We start from the raw sequence: 22030 nt of genomic DNA on the forward strand, positions 1-22030 counted from the left end.
GAATTAATAAAAATATTAGCGGATATTGAAATTTAGAAAAAAAAAATTAGGAAAGTTGCGAAATTACTGGAGGAGAGTAAGGGGGAGGAAGGGGATAGGCGAGAGCACATAGCAGGAAGGAGAGTATGATTCTGCATGCAATATTTGGAAAATCTCATGCGTGATTACGAAATCGGAGTTTCTTTCTGTCATCCCATAAACGGGACCCCCGTTGACTGCTTCCGTCAAAAAAATATTATATGGGCCCCACACCTTTTCAGCCCAATCCTCTCTGGGCTTCTTTCTGTTCCGCCCTCTTTTGCTTTCCCATCTGCATTCTGCAGTGAACGCCTTTTCCAAAAACCAAAAAATAAAAACAAAAACAAAAATACAAAACAAACCTACGATTGACCCTTTAATTAATTAATTACGTGTTACTGTATTTCTTCTCACTTATTATTTTTTTTCTCCCTGCTCCCTAATAAGCAATGGCTCTTTGGGCTGGAGTAACTCCATCATCATTAATTTCTTTTAGCCCGTTTTGCATTTACTCATAAACGTGTGAGCATTAATTTTATAATAGGATTATACATATTTTTATTAATTATTAAGGGCCCCTTTAATTGGCTCGAAAGCAGATTACTGAGTGGGTTAGAAAAAATAATAATAATAAAATCTCTTTAAATTATATAAATAATAATTTAATTTTTTAAAATGTTATAATTCTATTGAAATTTTTAAAAATTTTTATGTCATTAATTAATTTATATAAATGACCAAATTAGCCTTGTGAAAATAAAATGATCACAGGCTTTATTTAAATAATCATAATTTTTCTTCCAATATAACAACGTAATAACATATCACAACTTTATATATCAAATTTCTAATATTGTGACAAGTGTTGGAAATAACAAATAATGATTACAAATGTTGTTTAAATAATCATAACATTGCTTCTCTTATTTACACTAATGCAATAACAAACAACCTCACATGTTAAATTTCTGATATTACTACAAGTGTTGAAAATAATAAGTAATTATCACAAGTTTTATTTAATTAATCACAAATTTTTTTCTTATATTCTCAATAATGCAACAGTAAATTACAAGTTTGCATGTTAAATTCTTGACATCGCTACAAGTGTTGAAAATAATAAGTAATTATCACAAGTTTTATTTAAATGATTACAATTTTACTTCTTATATTTACAATAATACAATAACAAATCACAATTTTACATATCAAATCCATGGTATTATTATAAGGACAATTTGATCATTTATATAAATTTATTAATAAAAAAATTCTTAAAAATTTCAATAAAATTATGATATTTGAAAAGTTCAAATTATCATTTATATAATTTAGAAGTATTTTATTATATTTTTCATGAGAAAAAGTCGCTGAAAACCATCCTCATCGTTTGTTCTTCTTTTGGCCAATCTAGTCATTCATTTTATCCTCGGTGTCTTAGATGTACCCTATCTTGGATTCTCCTTTATTGAGAATTATTGTTCGCACGAGTCTAAAAATGCATTTAAGTTTGGAGTTTGCTTCTGGATATTTTTTTTACTTAGTGTATTTGATTGTAAAATATATTTTAATTATTTTATGAACAACAATTTAAAAAGTAAACAGCTCCTGCGAGTCACAACGCCCTTAGGCACTAATTAGATGAGTATTAGAATTAAAAGTTGTTGGTCCTGATCCCGAAGCTGTTGAAGCTTCAGTTTCAAAACGGTGCTAATAATGACGTCACCAGCAACGGGCACAAACCCGTGAATAAAAAAATAAGTTTCAATGTGTTAGACAAAACAAAAGAATCTCCTTGGTGCGCATTAAGCTAAACAAAATGTTGAGATTAAAAATTATGAATAACCATGTTTTGAAATAAAAAAGATAATATAGCTTAGTTTGCAGGGAAAATTGTTCAAAAACACTTCATCACAATATTTATAACTCAAAATGACTTGGAATTTGGAAAGGAACCTAGGTCCTGTGATGTTAATATGTTCAAGAGTTAAATGATTAATTTATTTCTAACTAAATCCTCTCTTCTCCTGCTACCATGTGAGTTGTGATTTCTAACATATTTGTGGCCACAACCAAGTGATTTTCACAACAACAGCAAGTGGTCATGATTCAGATGACGACGGCAACAATAGAGAATAAGGTGTCTTGGTTATTTGATCCCTATCTGATTCTTCAATCTATTTATCTCCTTTAATCCCTGACCCTAACTCCTCTAATATGGAATCTAGAGGTGCTTCATGCTCTGTCTAATGATCCTTTACCTCGAGCAAGAGCTCGATAAATGTTACAAGTTTGGTAAATGCCATGTTTCTTTTCATTTTTGATTTGATGGTTTTCATTTGCAATTCTAACATCTTTGTCTTCCTAATTTTCTTTTCTATGAATTTTGTAGCCATCGTGTTGAACTTCATGAATAAGGTAAGCATGCATCATGTTTATTCCATTGAAATTGCACCGTGTTGATTTGTCACTTTTCCCCTCCTTATGTCAAACTATGTAACTTATTACATTGAAATTGCTTGCTTTGATGTGTGTGTGTGGGGTTACGTGATTAAGAGGAAGAATGCAACCAATAAAAGACCAGTTGACTAATACCATTAGTCATCTTCACATAGCCTTCATTGCCATTTGCCTAGGTGTTTGGGATCATATTAGATAGGTAAGTTCATTTTCATCTGGGTATTATTAACCTTTGAAGACTAAGAAATCTGACTTTAGACTTCTAAATCAAATTTCTCCCGAAAAAGAGTAGTTGTAAGGATTTAAATTCTGTCCTTTTCATTATACATACTTCTTTAATCTTTATAATGCACAGTTTTATTCTTAGCTTTTTGATGGTTTGTATTTTGTTAAGCATGGTGCTATGATATAGGATTGTAAATACCCCCAAAATGTCTTCATTATGCCTATACTAGTCAGCTCAAAGGCCCAGAGGAAATCTACTATAATTCTATAAAGTAAATCTATGTTTGGCTATGTCCTTTCATTTTGTGCCAGGGTAACTTTGATGGCTTACTTGTGCTACTAGTTATGTACAAAGTGAACATCAAAATACCATTTTTTTGCTTTTCTAGGAATTGGAAAGATGTATACAATGAAGCCATTGCCACTTAAAGCATCAAAGGACATCCTGAGATTAGTGCAACATACAAAAATCAAGGATTTCAGTTATTTTTGAGTTTCTTTGAAATATATGGTGGGAAGCTTTTTGATCTTCTTCATAATCGGAAGTTATTCAACCTATTCTACTTTCGCTAGCACCCTTCTGATTTATGAAATTACAAGTTAAAATTGGCATTTATACCCATAGAGCTCTGCGAGAGGGAGGATGGTGCGCAATAAGTTTGCGTTGTGGGTTTGTAAGAGTACAAAGTTGCCGATGTAGAGACCATTGAGGAATTGATTGAGAAATTCCATGAGAAGTATAGGCACTACTAGTGCAATTGAGGAATCTTCACGGACACATGCAATACTTCCACTAGCCATGAGAATAGGGGGAAAATGATATTAAACTTCCTTGCGTTTACTGTTAGAATGTTACTCTTGCATTTAAAGGTATTTGACAAACAATAACTAAATTGTTGTATTATCTTGCTGTAGCAGAATGTAATTTATGTTGTCAAAAGACGTAAAGCCACATTATTGTCCAATGATAAGTGGATTTGTTAGTATTCAATTATTGTTTTATATGCTTTAAGTTGGTCTGAATAAACTTTACATATAATAATAGTGACTACTACGAATATCTCTTGGATTTTTCATGAGAAATTAGCAAATTTTTAAAATATTAAATTATATTTTCAAAACATCCATATGCATTTTTCTAAAAAATGAACAAATTTTTAGAATATCTATAAGTATTTTTATAAAAAAATGAGTAAATTTTTAAAATAATCATTTACGTTTTTAAAATATCCTTTGATATTTTCATAAAAATAAAAAAAATTCAAAATATGTATTTATAATATTCTGAAAATACAATGTTGGTGCAATATTCAAATTTCAAGTTCTATTTTATATTCAAATATGCATTATGGATACATTGAGAAGGCAATTTAGTTCCACTTACCTAAATACACTTTTTTTTATATCCTAAAAATTTACTACCATTCAAGGAAATATAATTTTTTTCATTTATTCAAATGATTATTTTGGATATTATAAAATTTTTACACCTAATGTCATGTTTTAGGATCATATGCATATATTTTTAACCACGTGCAACTCTTCTTTCGTAATGTGCAACTACCTTTTAAGAAAATATAATTTTTATTTCATTTATTCTAATATGCATTTGTGATATTGGAATATATTAAAGAAAATTATACTTTATTGAAGAGCAGTCGCATGTTAGGGAAGAAACATCACATATATGTCTAAATGTATTTATAAGGGATTTTAACAAGAAATATTCAAATTTTTACACATTTAAATATACAAAAAAACATTGCATTTGCTAAAAAACGGTTGCATATCATGGAAGAAACATCACATTTGCATCTAAATGTATTCTTAAGAGATTTTAATAAAGAATATTCAAATATACAAAAATGACATTTAAATATATAGAAAAAACATCGCATATATTGAAAACATGTTTTAGGGCTCAATAAATTGCCATCTAAGGATCTTGTTTGACATATTGACACTTAAGGATTTTGTATTAAGTATTGGCATGAAATTATGAACAGCGCAAAAGACCTTATGCAATATATTGAAAAGAGGAACCTTGCTCTACTTTTTTTTAATTGTAAGGGCAATCATGTCATTTGAAAATTTGAATTAACGCCAGCAAATGACCTAATTTCCCAAATCCTTGTGAGCAAATTGAAATTTGGTGGATTTTTTTTGGCAATTTTCCCTTCTTTATATTTAAATTATCATGAAACAAAAGTTATTACTGATGTGGTATCTTTAAACTTATTAATTAGATTCATACGTTTTAATTTTATATGATCTCTTAGGTACTGAAAATCTCAACAATCAATACACAATGAGAAAATCACATTCAAGGATCACTCAAATAAATTATCCACAAATAAGGACTACTAACAAGTCATATTAAAAAAAAGTCTCATTCCTATTTTAACAATAATTCATATAATATTGATCATTATCTATAGATAATTTATTTAAGTGGTTTTTAAACGTGATTCTCCCATACGTAATTTCAATCGCTCGAATAAATTGGGTCATGTGAACAAGATTGACGTGTAATGTAGGGATAATTAAGATATTTTTTGACGACGCTTATTCATTCACTAATCATAGCGAATGAATTGCCAAAAAAAGAATCAAGCGATTGAATCCACATTAATTTCTAGGGGCGTCATTACAAATGAGGAACAATGATGTGAACTTGTAACAGATCGAAGATTTAAATTCTAAAGCTTGGAATTTACGGAACAAATGAATGTTTATAATTGTAATACTGGTCAAGCAGTCAAAGTCTTCGCCAATCCTTAATGCGAAGTAGAAAAACAAGACTTACGTCATAAGCAATCTCTTTACCGTCGTCATTCAAGTTGAAATTACAAGGTAATTTCCTCCGTCTATTTTCATAACTTGATTGAGATTGAATCGACTCATTCTTCAAGCAAAAATAACAATAATAATAAGCTCATTCAACCTCCTTAATTAACAATGTTTTGACCAGCATTGCGATACTATTATTTATTGTTGTTGCTAGTTTGGAGTGCATGGAGTTCCTAGTCAAAGTCGTCTAGCTTCACAAACATGCTATTGTAGATTTGTAGGCCTAAAACTAAAAACAGAGACTAGTGGGACATTTAAATTTGACTGTTTGCTAATTTGTTTCACTGCCACTAGGATCAGCTAGACGTACATCTAATGAAGTAACAAACACAACATTTTTCCAACAGCTCAATAAACATGACTAAATCCACATCCATTGACTCAATCATAGTTATTAAGGTCGCGTTTTCTTGCTAGAAAGAAATTGATTAAAAAAACATGAAAATAAAATGATTATAAGGATAAGTTAAGAGAAAGAAGTAATTTAGTTCAAGAGGTTAGAAATTATGATTAATGATATTTTTGGAAGGTATAATGATTTTTACATTTGTAGTATATATTAATAAATTTTATCATGTTTACTATGAAGAGAAGGAAGGTTTAGTTCATTTTTATCTTGATTTTTTTAATTTATATCATTTCATTCCTTTCTAGTAACCAAACAAGACCAAATATGGTTACACATGCGGGGCGCACACATGTCTAAGCTACATATGATAATTGTTTGATAGCTGAAATATAGTAATTACCTTGATTTAAGTATAATGGAACTTTTATTAATAAGGTATGGGGCTAATTTTTAAAAATGTAATGAACCAAAGTTTAAATTTGTGCTATAAGAAATGCTCATATTTAGCACCTAACACATGTCAAACAAAATTGCCTTCAATGAAAAGATACGCGTGTGCAATAAAAAAAGTATAACTGAATTGTATTTATTTCACCAGGCTTGATTGTGATTAGTTATTCCTTTTAATAATCTTAAAGACTTAATCTCTCTTTACATTGAGTCTTAATAGATGGTCAACAATTTGAGCAAGCTCATATATATATGTACACAAAAAAATATAGATGAGTTAAGTTTTAGGATTCACCAAGACTGGGTCAATTTGAATAAGCTTAATAATGATAACCAATGCTATATATGGAGCAAAGCTTGTGACTTATTCTCGACTTATTGGAAAAGATAATTCTATGACTACTTAGTTAATCTGTAGTTATTATATCTAGGAAGTGTTGTTAGTTAGATTTATAAGCGGCTCAATCTGGGGATTATCTCCCATTGCCAGCAAAATATATTCAATACAGCTATATGGACTAGCCAGTTATCTCTGCTGCCATCTTCAACATGGTAAATAATTTCATATTTCGTATTAAAAAAGAAAGGAAGAAAATAAAGCTCAACCCGTGAGTTATACTGATGTTATTTATACATAATGTGTCCATCAAAGAACAATGGTACAGTTATCATCTCGTTATAGAAGGGAAGGAAGGGACTTGTGCTGCAAGCTGTAAGGATGCTCTCTCCACATCTTCAACTTTAGGGGCAGGGGGGTAGGGGGAACCTCAATTCACGACAACTACTGTGCAAAAATGATCTAAAGTTAATGGAGTGCTTTCCACTAGCTGACGTTGTGCTCCCTCTAATGCATGTACCAAGGTTATAGTTATACAGTGTATGAACATTCTTCGTGGCTTATGAAGCACGAATCCTCCTCCAAAATTGCCAAGCTGGAGCTCGCTTTGAATTTGCTAACTCAATTCTCGGAACAAGGAAATCCCTTGGGAAGAATATTGCCCCCAGTGGAAGGAAGAGCACCATTCTGTAAAATCAAATATACAATGAATAATACGTATGCAACTGTACAGGAGTAGACTGCCAAACCAAGCAGCCGCTGTTAACCTTAGAAATGAAAAAATATAACAAAAGGTACCCATTAATCACTATTATTAGTGCAGCAACTGTCCATGCCACCCTCTGCAAAGCATAACAAACCAACCAAAACCATGATTTTAATTGCAGGAAACCAGGTTACTGAATTAAAAGCATCTTCATATAATCAATAGAAGGGAAATAAAGGAAGCCAAGATATAAGGATGTTTCCTCATTGAAGCTTTTCTTTCCCTCTCTAAAGGTAGAGCAGAAAGAATAGGGAATGGAATTGGAATTTTATCTGTTTCTTCAGAAAAAATAGATCTTTCAAGCAATTAATTAATTGGAAATTTTACTGACTAATTCTACAAAACACAAATCCAAACACAACTCATATATTTCATGCTGGATGGTAGGATAATGTTCTCCTGCAGGATGAATATGTAAAACCCTTGCCAGACTACGTGCTTAAGATCAAGGTGAAACAACAAATCTAGAGTCTAGAAAATCAACCAGCCAATCAACCAAATGCATCTAAAGCTAACTAGCTAAGGCATAAAAAGACAAGGTATAAATGCAAATATAAACAATTGCAAAGATGCTACAGAAATACAGTTGCTTGACTAATTACTGCTGCTTTGCTTCCATACCCACTCACAAACAGGCATGTTTAATTTTTCTATTGAACTATATCATGAAATAATTTCAAACCATAAAGCATGCAGTAGTTGCTTAAGAGATCTTATGGTAAAAATTGGATGAAATGAAAGAATAGTAAGATTATCAACTGACCTCCAGAATAGGCCCAACCTTAAAGGTTCCCATGACCTGCTCTTTGGAAACCAAGGTGAGGAGAGGTATGAGTGCAAACGGAATTTGCATAGACTGAAGCACATTAAGCCATTCATTCAAAATGTCCAATGAGGCTTCTGAGGTATTGAAAACAATAGCTACAACTATGGTTGGCACAATTGCAAAACTTCTGATTATCAGTGCCCTCAACCATTTCTTTAAACGAAGGTCAAGAAAGCCCCCCTGATGAATTGCCCAGCATATATGCTTGTGATTGTACTACTCTGTCCAGCTGCCAATAACCCAATACCCCATATATAAAGAATGGGGAAGAGTCCTCCTCCATACTGTTCCTGGAGATACTGTCCTGCATTTACCAATCCTATGCTATTGGCCTGCTTTGTACCATAAAATCCCTTAGCAAATACTGTTGTGACAAATAGATTGATTATGAAGGAGACTACAAGTGCAGCTGATGACTCAATTGAATAATACTTGAGAGCCTCTTGCACCCGACCTTTATTCAAGGGATCAATCTTCCTCGACTGAACCAAAGCAGAATGAAGGAATACATTATGTGGCATTATGACACAACCTACAACACCAACAGCTTAGCGAATGGTCTTTGAGCTAAGTCTTGGAACCAAAATACCTACATGAAGGATTGAACAGATTTATACCTGTGAAAGTGTCGAGAATGGTAAAATCCTATCTTTACGGAGCACCCAAGGGGAGGGGATTGCTACTTAAAAGAATAAACATATTTGTATGATATGAAATGGAAAATTATATTCAAACTTCATCATTGTACAAGCTTGTACCCATCAAAAGTTCGTGTCTATTGGGTTTTGTGTCACCAAACATCCAGGCAAAAGAAAGAATTAGAAATGCAAAAGCAGCTTCCAACTTCCTCACTCCATAGTTCTCAAGAAATAGAAAGATAAAACTGCTTAATAGCAGAGTAAACCAGAGTAAGGCATGAAAAGTACGAAGATCCCCAACAATCAATATAGACCTAATAATAAACCAGAGAAAGAAAAAAGAAAAGAAACTGGGAAATGAGACTTGTAAATGGCAAGAGAAGGAATAGTGATAAGATAAATACATGGTTCTCTTACTAGTTCAATTATAAAATAAACCAAACATGTCGGGCTAATGGTTTTCATTAAACCACAAAACTTTTGGAGTTACTAGAGAGGTTCAAGGTCCAAAATTCAGGTGAGTAAAAGCAAGGGAGGTGTGGTTGCCACTCAAATTACAATGCAGAGGTCCAATAAAGAGAGTGAGGAAAAATTACTTTGAGGTTTTAAAAAATAAGCATAATTTGAAAAAATAACATGAAATCAGAAGTAAGCATTCATATATAGACGAGATGCTATAGAAGTTTGACGCCACAAAGAAATTTTGACTATGAATTGAAGATTAATAGATAGAGACATGTTGAATTCAGTTGCTTAGTTAGCCAAAAATGTGGTGTCTAGATTCTTGCTATGCTCAAAAGTTTTGAACTATCACATTATGTCAATAACCATGAAATGAAAAGGCGATTATTTGCATATCTTTTTAATGTTTTCATCATGAAACATGGTGCCTATGATCTTTAACTAAATCTGATCCTAACCCAGTACCTTCCTTTTCATTTCAAGAGAATACAAACTGTGTATTATCTCTGGAAAATAATTGAGTGTTGTTGACAGCTTGTGGAATAGTTTTGCTCGTTAAGTAGATTCATTGAAACTTTAATTGCTACCTTCTAGTGAATGAGTGATTAATCTAAGCAATGATGTTGTGCATCTAACCTCCGACTTAAAGAAATATTCCCTATATAAGAGAAACTCAATTCGTTGCTTCCAATTGCAATGACGACTCTGAGCTCCTCCACGAAGATGTTTAACTATATAAAAGTTTGGATCATTCCTCTATATTGGTGATATGCCTAGCTTTATGCTTTTTACCCAATCAATCTCTTATTTTTCATTAAGGGTAAAATACAGTTTGTTATCTCGTGGTTTATGTAACATCCTGATTTTTTTATATAATAAAGAAATTGTGAAATTTAGGTTTTGAGAAAAAAAATGATAATAATAGGAATTTATATTATTTGAGGTTATTTAGAAATAATATTATGGTTAGGTATTTAATTATGAATTTAAAAATTTAAATTTAAAACCACATAAGCAATATTTAGTTAAGATATAATACATAAATAATTTTTTTTATGTATGTGTTAAAAAAAAAGAGAAGGTAGAAGGAACAAAAAAAAGGGGTGGAAGGTTGTTGTTTCTAAGTCCCACATTGGTTAGATGAGGGAAGAGAAGAGGTGCCTTCATGTATAAAAAGGAGGGGGTGTGTGCATTAGGAAGCATGAGAGGCTAAGATGCAATTTAGAGAAAATTGCAACTTTTAGCCCAAAGGTTTGAATAATTAAATTCAAACCTATAGTTTTTTTTAATATAATTTTGGGACTCACAATCCCATTTTTATATTATTTTTCTCTCTTCCTCTCACGTTGCTCGGCGTTTTCTCGCAAGGGGGGATTATTTTCTTTTTCTTCAGGTATGTTCTAACTTTCTTGTTTAGATTAGTATTTAAAAATTTATTTAATTACAAAATTAATTTTATAGTTATTTTCTAAATAAAATAGCTTTCTAGTGATATGATTATTTTGTAGGATAGAGTAAATATTTTGATTAGGATTTTTCTATAGGATAGTTAATCTGATGATATGATGGATTAAAAATATAGGTTAAAATTCTTAGGGATATAAAAAATATTATAGAATATTTTCTTAAGGTTGAAACTCATGTTTAAGAATTTTTGAGTTAAAATCTAGATCTATATGGTTGAATTTATGTGGAATCTGAGACGTAGGGATAAACCTATGATTATTAAATATTTATTTAAGTATGAATAGGTATTTTTGAGGTTATAGAAAGGTGATTTGAGGCTTCAGGATAATTCTAAAATTTTTAATTTATTTTGGATGAATTTTTAGAATATAGAAGGATGAAATTGTGATACTAGAAGTGAATTGAGGATAAAAAAATAGTTCATTAGGGTACGAGAATTTTAGAAAAAGAATTTGGGAAGTTAAATAAGGCATAAATCTTAAATTAGTGTTAATATGGACTATAGATCTAAGACTTTCTAACTCTTTAAATTAGAGTTATTTATTTTAATGTAAAATTAATATATAGTATTGTGAAATAATTATGTAGATTATATTGATAAAGATAGTGGTGAAAAAGGAGTTGTGAAGGGGAACTTGTTATTCAAGACACAAGGTAACCATTATTAATGTGTTGTGATGGGTGTGTTTGTGAATGGTTATGTGTTGTTTTGTTGTTTGGAAAAATTATGAATTATTGAAAATAAATACTGTTATATACTTCTGTGAAATCATTGCCAAGTGGGTTAAAAATTTATTTTTGTTTATCATGATGAGATATTATTGTTCGGATATATTTCTGTTTGGATATTTGAATGATGCATGACTTGTCAGGGTATTTTAATGTATGGTGTTAATGGGAATTTCTGTTCGGTTAATTATTACCACGTGGTAAGCCCTCATTGGACCCAATGAGTGGCGTGTCGCTTGGTCCAACTCACCTTTGGCCGGGTGATTTGGCGTCCGAGCATGGTGAAAGGAGGATATAAGGTGCAGTCATGCAAATTAAATACTTGTTCGGTTTGTTTGAAAGTATTGTTCGGTTAAATGTTTTGTGTGCCCACTTAGCAATCGCATGATTAGTTACATCCGCATGCATCATTACATATTAATTTTTGGTTACTGGGACTTTTAAGTCTCATTCCCCATGGTTAACATTTTTACAGGAGCGAGTCCGGCCGAGAAAGCACCAGAGGTGTAACTATGGTGTATGAGACACCATCTTTTACGTTGCCTCTTATTTTGGATTATACAATGTATCTTGTGCCAACTTAGGACATATCTTCTTTGTGAAGCATGTAAACTCTAATTCTTTTTATTAAAAGTATTTATATGACAAGAGGATTATATCTGTCCCTCTTGATTCATGACCTGATTTAAATATCATGCCATGAGGATCCTGTCTGTCCCTCATGGTTCTAATTGTTTTTTTTTGAGATATTTTAAGACCTGTGGTGTATTGTCTTGGATGTACCATGGTAGAAATTTTTCTACCATGATAAGGGTATGATGAGGGTTCAATGAAAAAAAATGATTTATTGAATTAATGATTTGTGAAAAATCAGTTTGTAAATTTGAGCGTGTTACAGTTTAGCCTACCTTTACTTTCGTACCTTGTTTTAAAAATTGGAATCAAGTGTTGTGAGGCTTAAAGTTTAAACCATTAACACCTTGTGATAGTAACTTTAAATATCAATGTGTTAAGATTTTAAAACTCAGATATCGATTACCAACTTATATGAGAAGAAAGGTTCCATCAAAAACTTTCAAGCTGGATACTCAATCAAAGCATATATCATTAAAGAGCAACGAACTTAGCAACGCAATAAGGTAGATAAGTGGATTGAAAATGAATTAAAAAAATGATGCATTCTGAAAGTTGGAGACATAAAAAAATCTTATTTGAAACTGTTTTGATTTTATTATTCTAAGAATGGTGTTTTGTAAAACATGTTTTGAAAATAAAAAAATAATGAAAAAATGTGTTTTTCTCATCCTCCCTTACTTTCCAGAACAATAATCCTAGAATACCTGAAAATTATTTCTATTTTTCTGTTCTTTAAAACAATATTTTATTTTTTTATTCTTTAAAATACTTTTTAAAAACATATTATTAAATAAATTTTTCTTCTTCTTTTATTTTAAAGAATAGAAAACTATTCTTATAATAAGTTTCCAAACATTACCAAATAGACCCTATATTTTAAGCAACTGGAGTAAAAGGCAGAAGTGCCTACCAGTCCGAAGCAGTAATTAAGACTCCAGCCCAAAGTGGCAACACCCCGTGGCTAAGAATTTGGATAGCGATTGCGCTGCCAATGACCTCTTGAATATCAGCACCGATCAAGGCAATCTCTGCCATGAACCAGAGCACCAGCCTAGCCGAATTGGGATATTCCTCCTTGCACAGCTTTGCCAGGTCCCAACCCGTGGCCACCCCAATCCTGGCTGATAGAAGCTGTATTAATAAACCTATAATAGTGGCCCACATCAGTAGCCAGAGAAGGGAGTATCCGGCGATGGCACCGGCTTGTAGATCTCCTTCGAGATTTCCTGGATCTAGAAGAGCGATGCTCATCAAGAATCCAGGACCAGTGAATAGCCATAGTTTTTTCCACGAGGACGGCTCCGTTGCTGAATCCTCGTCAATGGAGTCCAAATTGAAGACAAAGATCTTCTCCCCCGCTTCATATGCGACCTCTCGATCATCCAATGAAGGTGATTGAGACTCATTTTGGAGCTCTAGTAGACGGCTCCCTTCTTGGTTTCCATGTCCATTGTCTTCTGGCGACCAAGCACTCATAATTGTTAATCCTCAAAAGAGTTCAAATCAGAGGCATTTTAAGATTCTCGTTTTGTTCAATTCAAGAATTTTGACATCGACGGGGTGAGTACTGAGAAGATAGAACGAGCTCTGCGCGTCAACGGGTGGGCTTCTGTTGAATCCGAGCTTCGTGCAGCCAAAGGAAGTGGCTTCATTCCAACGTGCATCACCCTATATAATATTTACAACATTGCAAACCAGCGGGCAATGAAACAAAAACTGGAATTAAATATTAATATATCTAATAACAGAGTGACACGTCCAGAGTATGAGGTTAATTTTTTCCTTTGGAGAAGTTTTTACCCTTTATATTTTGCCGCCCCGAATAAGAATGTTAATGCATTATTATTTGTCTATTACACGATCTTGATTCTTTTTTGGCCAGCCTTATGCGATCTCGATTCGACTGAAGCAAGGAGCTTTATGTGAGGAAGAGATTAGTTAATCATTCCAAAGCTCACCCCAACACGCTTTTGGTTTTTAAGAAGTTTTACTCAATCGCATACTGTAACATCTGGTTTTCTAAACTGAATTAATTAAGTTTAATAAGAGTGATTAATTAGTTGATAAGTTTGTGGTTAAAGAATTTTAATTAGTGTATTTGCCTTTAATTTCAACCTAAGATGTGGGTATGGATTGAAGTTGGGCCATCCGAGCAAGGAGAGAAAAAGAAAAATGAAAAAAGAGAAAGGTCATTTGTATCACATGCCGTAGCTTATGGACAATCTGCTGTGGCGCATAGAGGCAATCAGGCGTGAATTGAGCCTCTTTATGTCATGTACTGTGGTGAAAGTCTGTGTGCGCCGTGGCCTACACCCAAAATCTGACTTAACCAATTCATGTGTCTTTGAAAATTCAAAAGAGAAAAGAGAATGAAAATGTGAGGCACAACTTGATTCTACTAGGACACGCATATTAAGACCCTTAAAGATAGTTAGACGCTTCCTAACACTTAAGGTAAATATAATAAGCTTCCTTTCTTCCTTATACTTCCATTAATCAGAAGAGTTAAGTTAGGGTTGAAATATTAATGGTGATTTTAGGTCCATATAAATTATGAGTCCAAACCCATTAGTTAAAATGAATATAATGGGAGTTATTTAAGATATTTAAATTCAACATTAACGATTTTAAGAGTGGTTAGCAGTTGGTAGCTATAGATATGCAAATTTTATGATTAATAAGGTAGTTGAGAGTGTTTGTGGATCATTGATGATGGTTTAATGACTCCTTAATGATAATGTGGGTTAATGAAACCTAGTAAACTTATTGATTATGCTATGAGTTTTATTACTTAGATGAAAGAGTATGTGTGGAATTATATTATTGAAAATTACCAAAGATGGGGCAATGACGATGATGTTCTTGTTACATGATTGTAGTATGATTCAAATTAATACCAGTAAAGCTTAAAATAAGCTTTGGAAGTGGTCATTGTGAGGGATAAATTTTTAATTCCTTAAAGGTTTGAGGTAATCGAAGGAATCTTAATATGGATAATTGTATGTTAATTAGTTAATTATTGAAATTTATGGTTTGAACTTGTTTGTTATTTAGAAAGTTTGATGCAATTGTTGGCAATGAGTGGTATGATTCACGACAACGCTTTGAAAAATGAAGAATTTCATGTATGAGGTATATTTATGTTTAATGATGATAATTGATGTGGTATCGCAACAATATGCTATATACAATATGCATGACATGGAGTGTGTTAGGAGTGAGTGATGATTATGAAATTTGTCACAAATGCATAATATGTGTCAAAATGTGCATAGCATGATCATTGGTAGGGGTTTGCTTAAGAAGAAGAGTAAATTAGTAAACCAATGTGATATTAGCGGCGACAATTGAAATTGAGAGCTAGCCCTAATATCGATCGTTGGAATCAAAAGGTAGCTCTTATCTCATATTTGATCTGGAATTGTCCCACTTGTCCTATGAGAGACTCGAACTTAACCGGTCTCTATCAATTCATGAGGAGGCTAGATTGTGAATATGACACCTCATGGTAATTAATATCAGGGAAAACCATGTTATACAAGCGAGTGAGTTAACTTTAGCCTAGTAGCTCATCACAAGTAAAAAACTAGGTTAGTCTATAAATGACGTAGCCACGTAATAGTTATCGATTTCATGTCAAAGGTAATAGGAAGGTATAAGGTTAGTATTTAATCATGCATTTAAACCTAGCAATATGGTTGTTATTATTATGGTGCGGCGTGTGTTATGGGTGTATGGTTAGTATTATTGCTACCTCGTAATGTGCATTGTTATATTATATGGTTTTGTGCGCTTTAGGCCCGATCATATAGCTGTTAGTATTGTGAATCATGGCTATACTCATCATATGTGCTATATTTATGTGTTTACTACCCATTTGCATGTTTTCAATTGATATACAACCGTATGTATTAGGTAAAACTTGGTTACTAAATGGTTATACTCACCCATCAATTCTCAATATTTTCAGGGCTTAGGTCATCGGATCTGGATTGGGAAAAACGTGCTGAGGCATAAGATTATAGAGTAATTCTTTTTAGTATGCCTCATTTTGTTGTTTTATGTTTATTAATGTTGATTAAATTGCCAACTAAGATTCACATGATTATTTTGAACTACTTGGATTACCATGATATGTATTTTATGTCTTGAGTTAGTAAATTTTAGTTGTAAACTCTTGTATAGGGCTAAAATACTTGTGCAAGTAGGAAAATGTGTATTTTGACTGATTTGGAATGAAAATGATTGTTTCGTGCAAGAAATTCCTCTCCCTTATGTTTTATGAAATTTGAGGTTGAATAGGAAAAATTTGACATGCACATTTGTATGAGTGTGGTGCATTACACAAGTCATTTAGGGTCGATTAAGTATGGTTGAGTGCTTGATGTAGGCTCTTGACACTTGTGTGTGAGTTTAGGTATCCTTGTGGTGAGTTTTTGTGAAAAAGCGGTAAAAATGAGTTTGTGTGTCCAACTCTTTGTAAAAAATGAGTTTGAATATGCAACTTGTATCATTAGTTAGAACATCAAAATTACCTCAATCAAATGTCAAACGGAGATTTGAGAAGTGTCGAAAGATCGCTTCTAGTGTTGTCATATGACAACAGTTGCTTGCAGTCATATTTCATGCAATGCGGTCGGCGCATGAGACAAAGGCGAGGGATACCGCGGCGCATGTCCCATTTTCTATACAAATTGCATATTTGAGTTTAAAAACAAGTGTTTTGGGTTCTATTTGATTTTCAAGCTTCCGTAATATTTTGAAAACCTTGATTTGAGCTTAATGAAAGAGTTTTAAAGGTTAAAATCTTGAGATCTAATTGTAAATGTTCTGAAAATTGTTTCTTTCACTGAGATTTTGGAAAAACTTGTTTCTCGTAATTGTAAATATATGAAAACTTGATAATCCTGAGAGATTTAGTCTCTTGATTACTTTGTTGTTGGTGTTATTGGTGGTTATTTTGTGAGGAGAGATTACACAAACGAGTAGTCTCAGAATTGGTCAAGGTCGATTGGGTCATACACCAGCAAGGCCTGCGATCAACATGTTATTTCAGGAATGAATGTGAACTGTTTCTTCGTAACAGCTGGACTAAATAACCACTAACAACGCAGACATATACATAATACATCAACAAAGTTTTGGGACGATGCATCCAGTAAAGTACTATATAACGTGCGGAAGGGCATCGTTTTAATTAAGATTCATTCTTATTGTAGGGTTAAAGCTCAAAATTGCACTTTGACCATTTAATTATGCTAAAAAATAATGCGTTCATGATGTAAGTAACGAATATAATATTATTTTGTTCGAATTATAAATCCAGTATCAATATCATGGTTAAAGTTTGTGAAAAAGGGCTGATAATCATCAAAAGAGTGCCGTCAAAAACGAAGAAACGAGCAAAGTAAGAAGCATAGAAAACAGTAAACAAACAGGGCGGGCCGCATGGGGCACAGAAGACGACAAAATGGGAATGAGGTCACACGTTTAGTGATGGCCGGGCGAACCACAGACAGATTCGATGAAAACATGAATTGAAGAACACGTGGCAACGCATTCCAACATTGTTACTGCTCACTGCCTGTGTGCATGGCAGTGAAATCGTCCTTGTCCAGCACGCCCTTACAAGCTAAAACCCCATACTTAAAGCTCCACAACCACAACTTACCTCTTCTCCCCTGATCTTGTAGTATCTTCCATGTTCTATTAGGACAGGTCGGTGCCGATCATCATCTCGTCTTGTTCTGAAGCGGGGTCCAAATTTCAGATCAAAACGTCCGTTTTGATGAGTTCGTGGAGTCATGAATCTCAGAAGCTGCATACGCATGACAAACCTCTATATATTCGGTCTGACTGACAGTGTGGTAAATGTAATTCCTGCCTTATGCGCAGGAATTCATTCATTTTAAAAACATTTCACTGCATTGTGGAGACCCGCCCACCTTTTCCAAATTAATTCTCAGGTTATACGTCTCTCCATAAACCGCCATCCCTCCCTCCCTCCCTCATCATAGTCGTCACCTTGTCTAAATAGCCGGACAGAGACAAAAAGCCCTCCCTATATTTCTTCCTTTTTCCTTATTTTCTTCTTTACTCGCCGCCTAATTAGTTCCGGTTGCGTCTCTCCTTCTGGACACATTTTGTGAGGAACCCGTGAGGGTAATGATATTTGCCTAGTTTCCTATATGGAGATATATTTGGCCTCCATCCATCTTCCCTCTCAATTCACAGAAGATTGCGCAGACTGGCTTTTAAATACAGTTTTTCTATAGAAGAGAGAAGAGGGCCGGGATTCAAAGTCCACTGGGTGAAATATGGGAAGAGTGAAGCTTCAGATCAAGAAGATCGAGAACGCAACAAATAGACAGGTCACCTTCTCAAAGAGGAGAAGTGGACTCGTCAAGAAAGCTTATGAACTTTCTGTACTTTGTGACGTTGATGTGGCTCTAATCATATTTTCTCCGTCCGGGAAAGCGAGTCTCTTTTCTGGGGGCAAAAGGTGAGCTACCTTTCGACATGTGCCCTTTTATTGTCATGCCGCCACACATCTGCTTCCGTGATCCATCAACATTTATCGCAAAACTGCTTAATTATAGCGTTCTTTAATAAGAAAATGCATTTGATAAACTCGTATCATTTTTCCTTTGTCTATATGTCTTGAAGCATTGAAGACATTTTTGAACGATATCTTAAACTTCCTGAGCAAGAACGGGTTAGGTATGAATCTGGTTCCCTACGCTTATCCCACAAATTTATTATCTGAGATAATCTTGTGTGTTTCCTTGTCCTGTATATATGATTTCAAATTTATTTTTTCTCTGCCGTTTATGTTGCTTTGCTTCTTTCCATTTGGGTTTTCTCGGAACCGTGCGATTCTGAAGAGTGCAAAATCAAGAGGTAATTTGGCCTCCCTCGTGCATGTGATTGCATGTTAAACTGGATACCACTTTTCAATGGCTTCTTATGAAATGATCAATTCTAATAATCCTGTCTATCTGCAGCATATTCAAAAGGTCCTTACTAAGCTGAAGGCTGACGCCGATGAAATGTACCAAGCCCCTAGGTTCGTATGAAAAGCTCTCTTCCGACTTTATGCTCAACTACTGATTACTGAATTCCGATTATATGCATTGCTTAACTCCTATTACTGTGTGTAACTCGTTATCTAAACTGCACTTTGACTTCGAGGCAGCCCGATGATTACAGAATCTCCAATCGAGGTATATTCATCTACGAACATTAATTGTATCTGATCCTTCATGTATCCTTTGTTCGGACTAATTTACCGATCAATTATATTACAACTTAGGGTATTAAAAGGGAATTTTTTATTTGCAAGTCTCGATTGAAAGACATGGAGAAGAGGCTGAGGTACCCTAGCTAGCTTAAACTTATTTCACCCCGTTTACCTCCGATCAACAATAGATCATTAACTGACACGTTTTGTAGGATATTCGAAGGTGACCCTTCAGAAATCACGACACTGTACGAGGCTGAATATCGTGAGAACGTCCTTCTGGAAACTCTAAAACAAGTACAGCTGCGAAAAGTAAGTTTCCCTTTGTGGCCTAAATAAATCACCCGTGACAGTAATGTGATATTTTCTACTTGTATTATATATATATTGGATCGACCCAAAACAAATCACATTTGAACAGCGAGCTCTGGAGGAAGAGTACATTTCACATGCAGCTGCAGCTCCCCAGGTATACAAGTGGATGAAACCTCTCCCTTCTGACGAAAACAAATCAGCTATTATTAGTTTATGATTATCTCATATAGAAAAGAATTTCATGATCAGGTGCATCTTTCGAAACCCGTAGAAGCAGATGGATTTGGTGACGGAAATCTGAAGAACATAGTGGAGTGGCTGCCGCAGGTTCAAACCCTGAACTTTACAGATTATGCCAGCGGCTTTCTTCCTTTCGGGTATCTTAAATTATCGATTCGCCAATAATTCCATCTACTTTTAGTTATTAGATGTGCATCGCGAAGTTTGATGTCTTGTTTATTTCACTCTCAGAGCCCATCAACAATCACAAAGTAGTCCTGTGGTTGATGTGTTATCGCCAACTTCAACTCATCAGCATGCCCAAAGTCACTCGAGTCCTGGAGACGGTTTAAACCAGGATGATTTTGGACAAGTTATTGATATCAACGCCACCCCTTGGGGACCACTCCAACCTCCAGGTACGTGCTTACTGCCTAAACCCGCATACGAATTCGGATTCTCGCCGGATCGATTAACATTGTGTTTCACCTGTCTCTAGCTACTGTTAAAGTCCAACCCTTGTGGCCTTGTGTTTTGCAATTTCATGGCTTGTCAAGTTGATGATAATGAACTGTGTGGCAGGAAGTGGATCTTTTCCAGTCGCAGGGAGGACCGGAGAAGGACAATTCCTTGAACTGTGCTTTTCTCATTTGAATCCATCAAACACCTTGATCCCGGATCACCATTTGCCTCAAACATGATATGTGAGATCGCTGCACCGCGTGTTGTTGCCGTCTTCAGCCTTGGTTCGGGAATGCACTTCTGGACTTTATTATTTGTTTAAGCATTGTAGCACATGTTTCGTGAATTTGACTCCGGTGACATACACTAGTCAATAATTCTTGAGTTTCTTTTAAAAAAAGATACATGCAACTTCCAACTTTCATCGCTATTTGTCACTGTTAGTCATCGGCATCGTTGATTTATCAATTTGGCATTTCTTCTTCCAGTTTAAGAGTTTGGTATTTCATTCTTCTAGTTATTACACTGCTATATATGAAACTCATAGCTCGGCAGACTTTGTGATCCGTGCTTTTTTAGCGGAGGGAGATTCAAATTCAATCTCAATTATTAGTTTATCTCAATTAAAGTGAACCTTAATTTAATAACCAACAAGAAATGAATCCAGCAAAGGGGACTAGTCTCTTACAAGTTACTAACATTTTGAACTAATGTTGAAATTCCTGCTCATTTAATATTTGATAGTATCTCGAATAATATTATCTATAATAACATGACACCAATGGGCAACAAAATTAGAATATAATCAGTGCCTAAATTGCTATCCAAAATCTCAACGACATATTTATCAATCAATTTTTTAAAAATTGATAACAAAATTTTATTGAATTATATAAATGACAATTCAGTCCTTCAAAATACTATAATATTTCAATTGCCTAAAATGTTTTGTAAAGATAAATTAAGAGATTATATTATTATTTGGATTTATGGTGGTTATGAGATAACATTTGTATGGAATGCTTTTTTTTATGTCCACCCGCGTAAGAGGTTCACAAAGCGTTCATCCGCTTGGGGACACTTGCTTTGCGTTGACCGGCCAAAATGTGGAGATTATCCACACGCAAACAGGAATTGTGAAGGCACAATAGCATGCAAACAAGTGATTGATCGGGACTTTGTTTTTTTGGCTGAGGAGCTGCGAGATAGGAGTGGGTTCTAAGGGGTTTTGGCCAAAAATTAAGATTCCTGAAGCCCTCATTCCTTATATATTTTAGGTAAGTGGATAGTGTTCTTGTTCCCCTCTTTGTTTCTATCAGTGAGAAACCTTGATTAATGGGTGCTTTGGTGAATTCACAACCTTGGTTTTTGTTTTGTGAGGATATAGGTAGATTTGGGTGCTAAATTCATTTTGGGCACTTGGTTTGATATCTGGTTTTGTATCCCCTTCTAACTGGAAAGAGGTAATTAGGAGTTCGATTGTTTTGTGTATTGATTGCCAACCATTGTAAATGTTTTAAATTAATGTTGATAATTAAATTCAGCATTAAGTGGAATGATGAATGTTATCATAATCACATA

The 22030-nt window shown here is 33.9% G+C and overlaps 1 protein-coding gene and 1 pseudogene across 1 annotated transcript; one reads left to right on the top strand and one right to left on the bottom strand.

Annotated features, from left to right (window-relative positions):
- Nucleotides 1-7310: 7310 nt before the first annotated feature.
- LOC129318301 (metal transporter Nramp2-like) lies at nt 7311-13689 on the bottom strand (annotated as a pseudogene).
- A 4699-nt stretch (nt 13690-18388) lies between these two features.
- Nucleotides 18389-20915, top strand: LOC129317145 (agamous-like MADS-box protein AGL104). Its single transcript, XM_054961502.1, has 11 exons — nt 18389-18715; nt 18880-18933; nt 19098-19113; nt 19218-19279; nt 19409-19436; nt 19526-19587; nt 19666-19765; nt 19875-19922; nt 20018-20145; nt 20240-20406; nt 20570-20915. Exons 1-11 carry the CDS (start codon nt 18531-18533, stop codon nt 20686-20688), a joined length of 969 nt encoding a protein of 322 aa, XP_054817477.1. The 5' UTR covers nt 18389-18530; the 3' UTR covers nt 20689-20915.
- Nucleotides 20916-22030: the final 1115 nt, after the last annotated feature.

This window comes from Prosopis cineraria, unplaced genomic scaffold (genome assembly GCF_029017545.1).
Source record: "Prosopis cineraria cultivar Desert tree isolate PC_DT_omini unplaced genomic scaffold, ASM2901754v1 PC8, whole genome shotgun sequence".
NCBI classification, from domain to species: domain Eukaryota; kingdom Viridiplantae; phylum Streptophyta; class Magnoliopsida; order Fabales; family Fabaceae; genus Prosopis; species Prosopis cineraria.

Excerpts from the sequence above, each read along its gene's own strand:
- LOC129317145 (XM_054961502.1), top strand. The coding sequence starts at position 18,531 with ATGGGAAGAGTGAAGCTTCAGATCAAGAAGATCGAGAACGCAACAAAT. Across the intron at positions 19,923-20,017 it reads ATGCAGCTGCAGCTCCCCAG|GTGCATCTTTCGAAACCCGT; the intron begins GTATACAAGTGG and ends TTTCATGATCAG. Across the intron at positions 20,146-20,239 it reads AGCGGCTTTCTTCCTTTCGG|AGCCCATCAACAATCACAAA; the intron begins GTATCTTAAATT and ends TTTCACTCTCAG.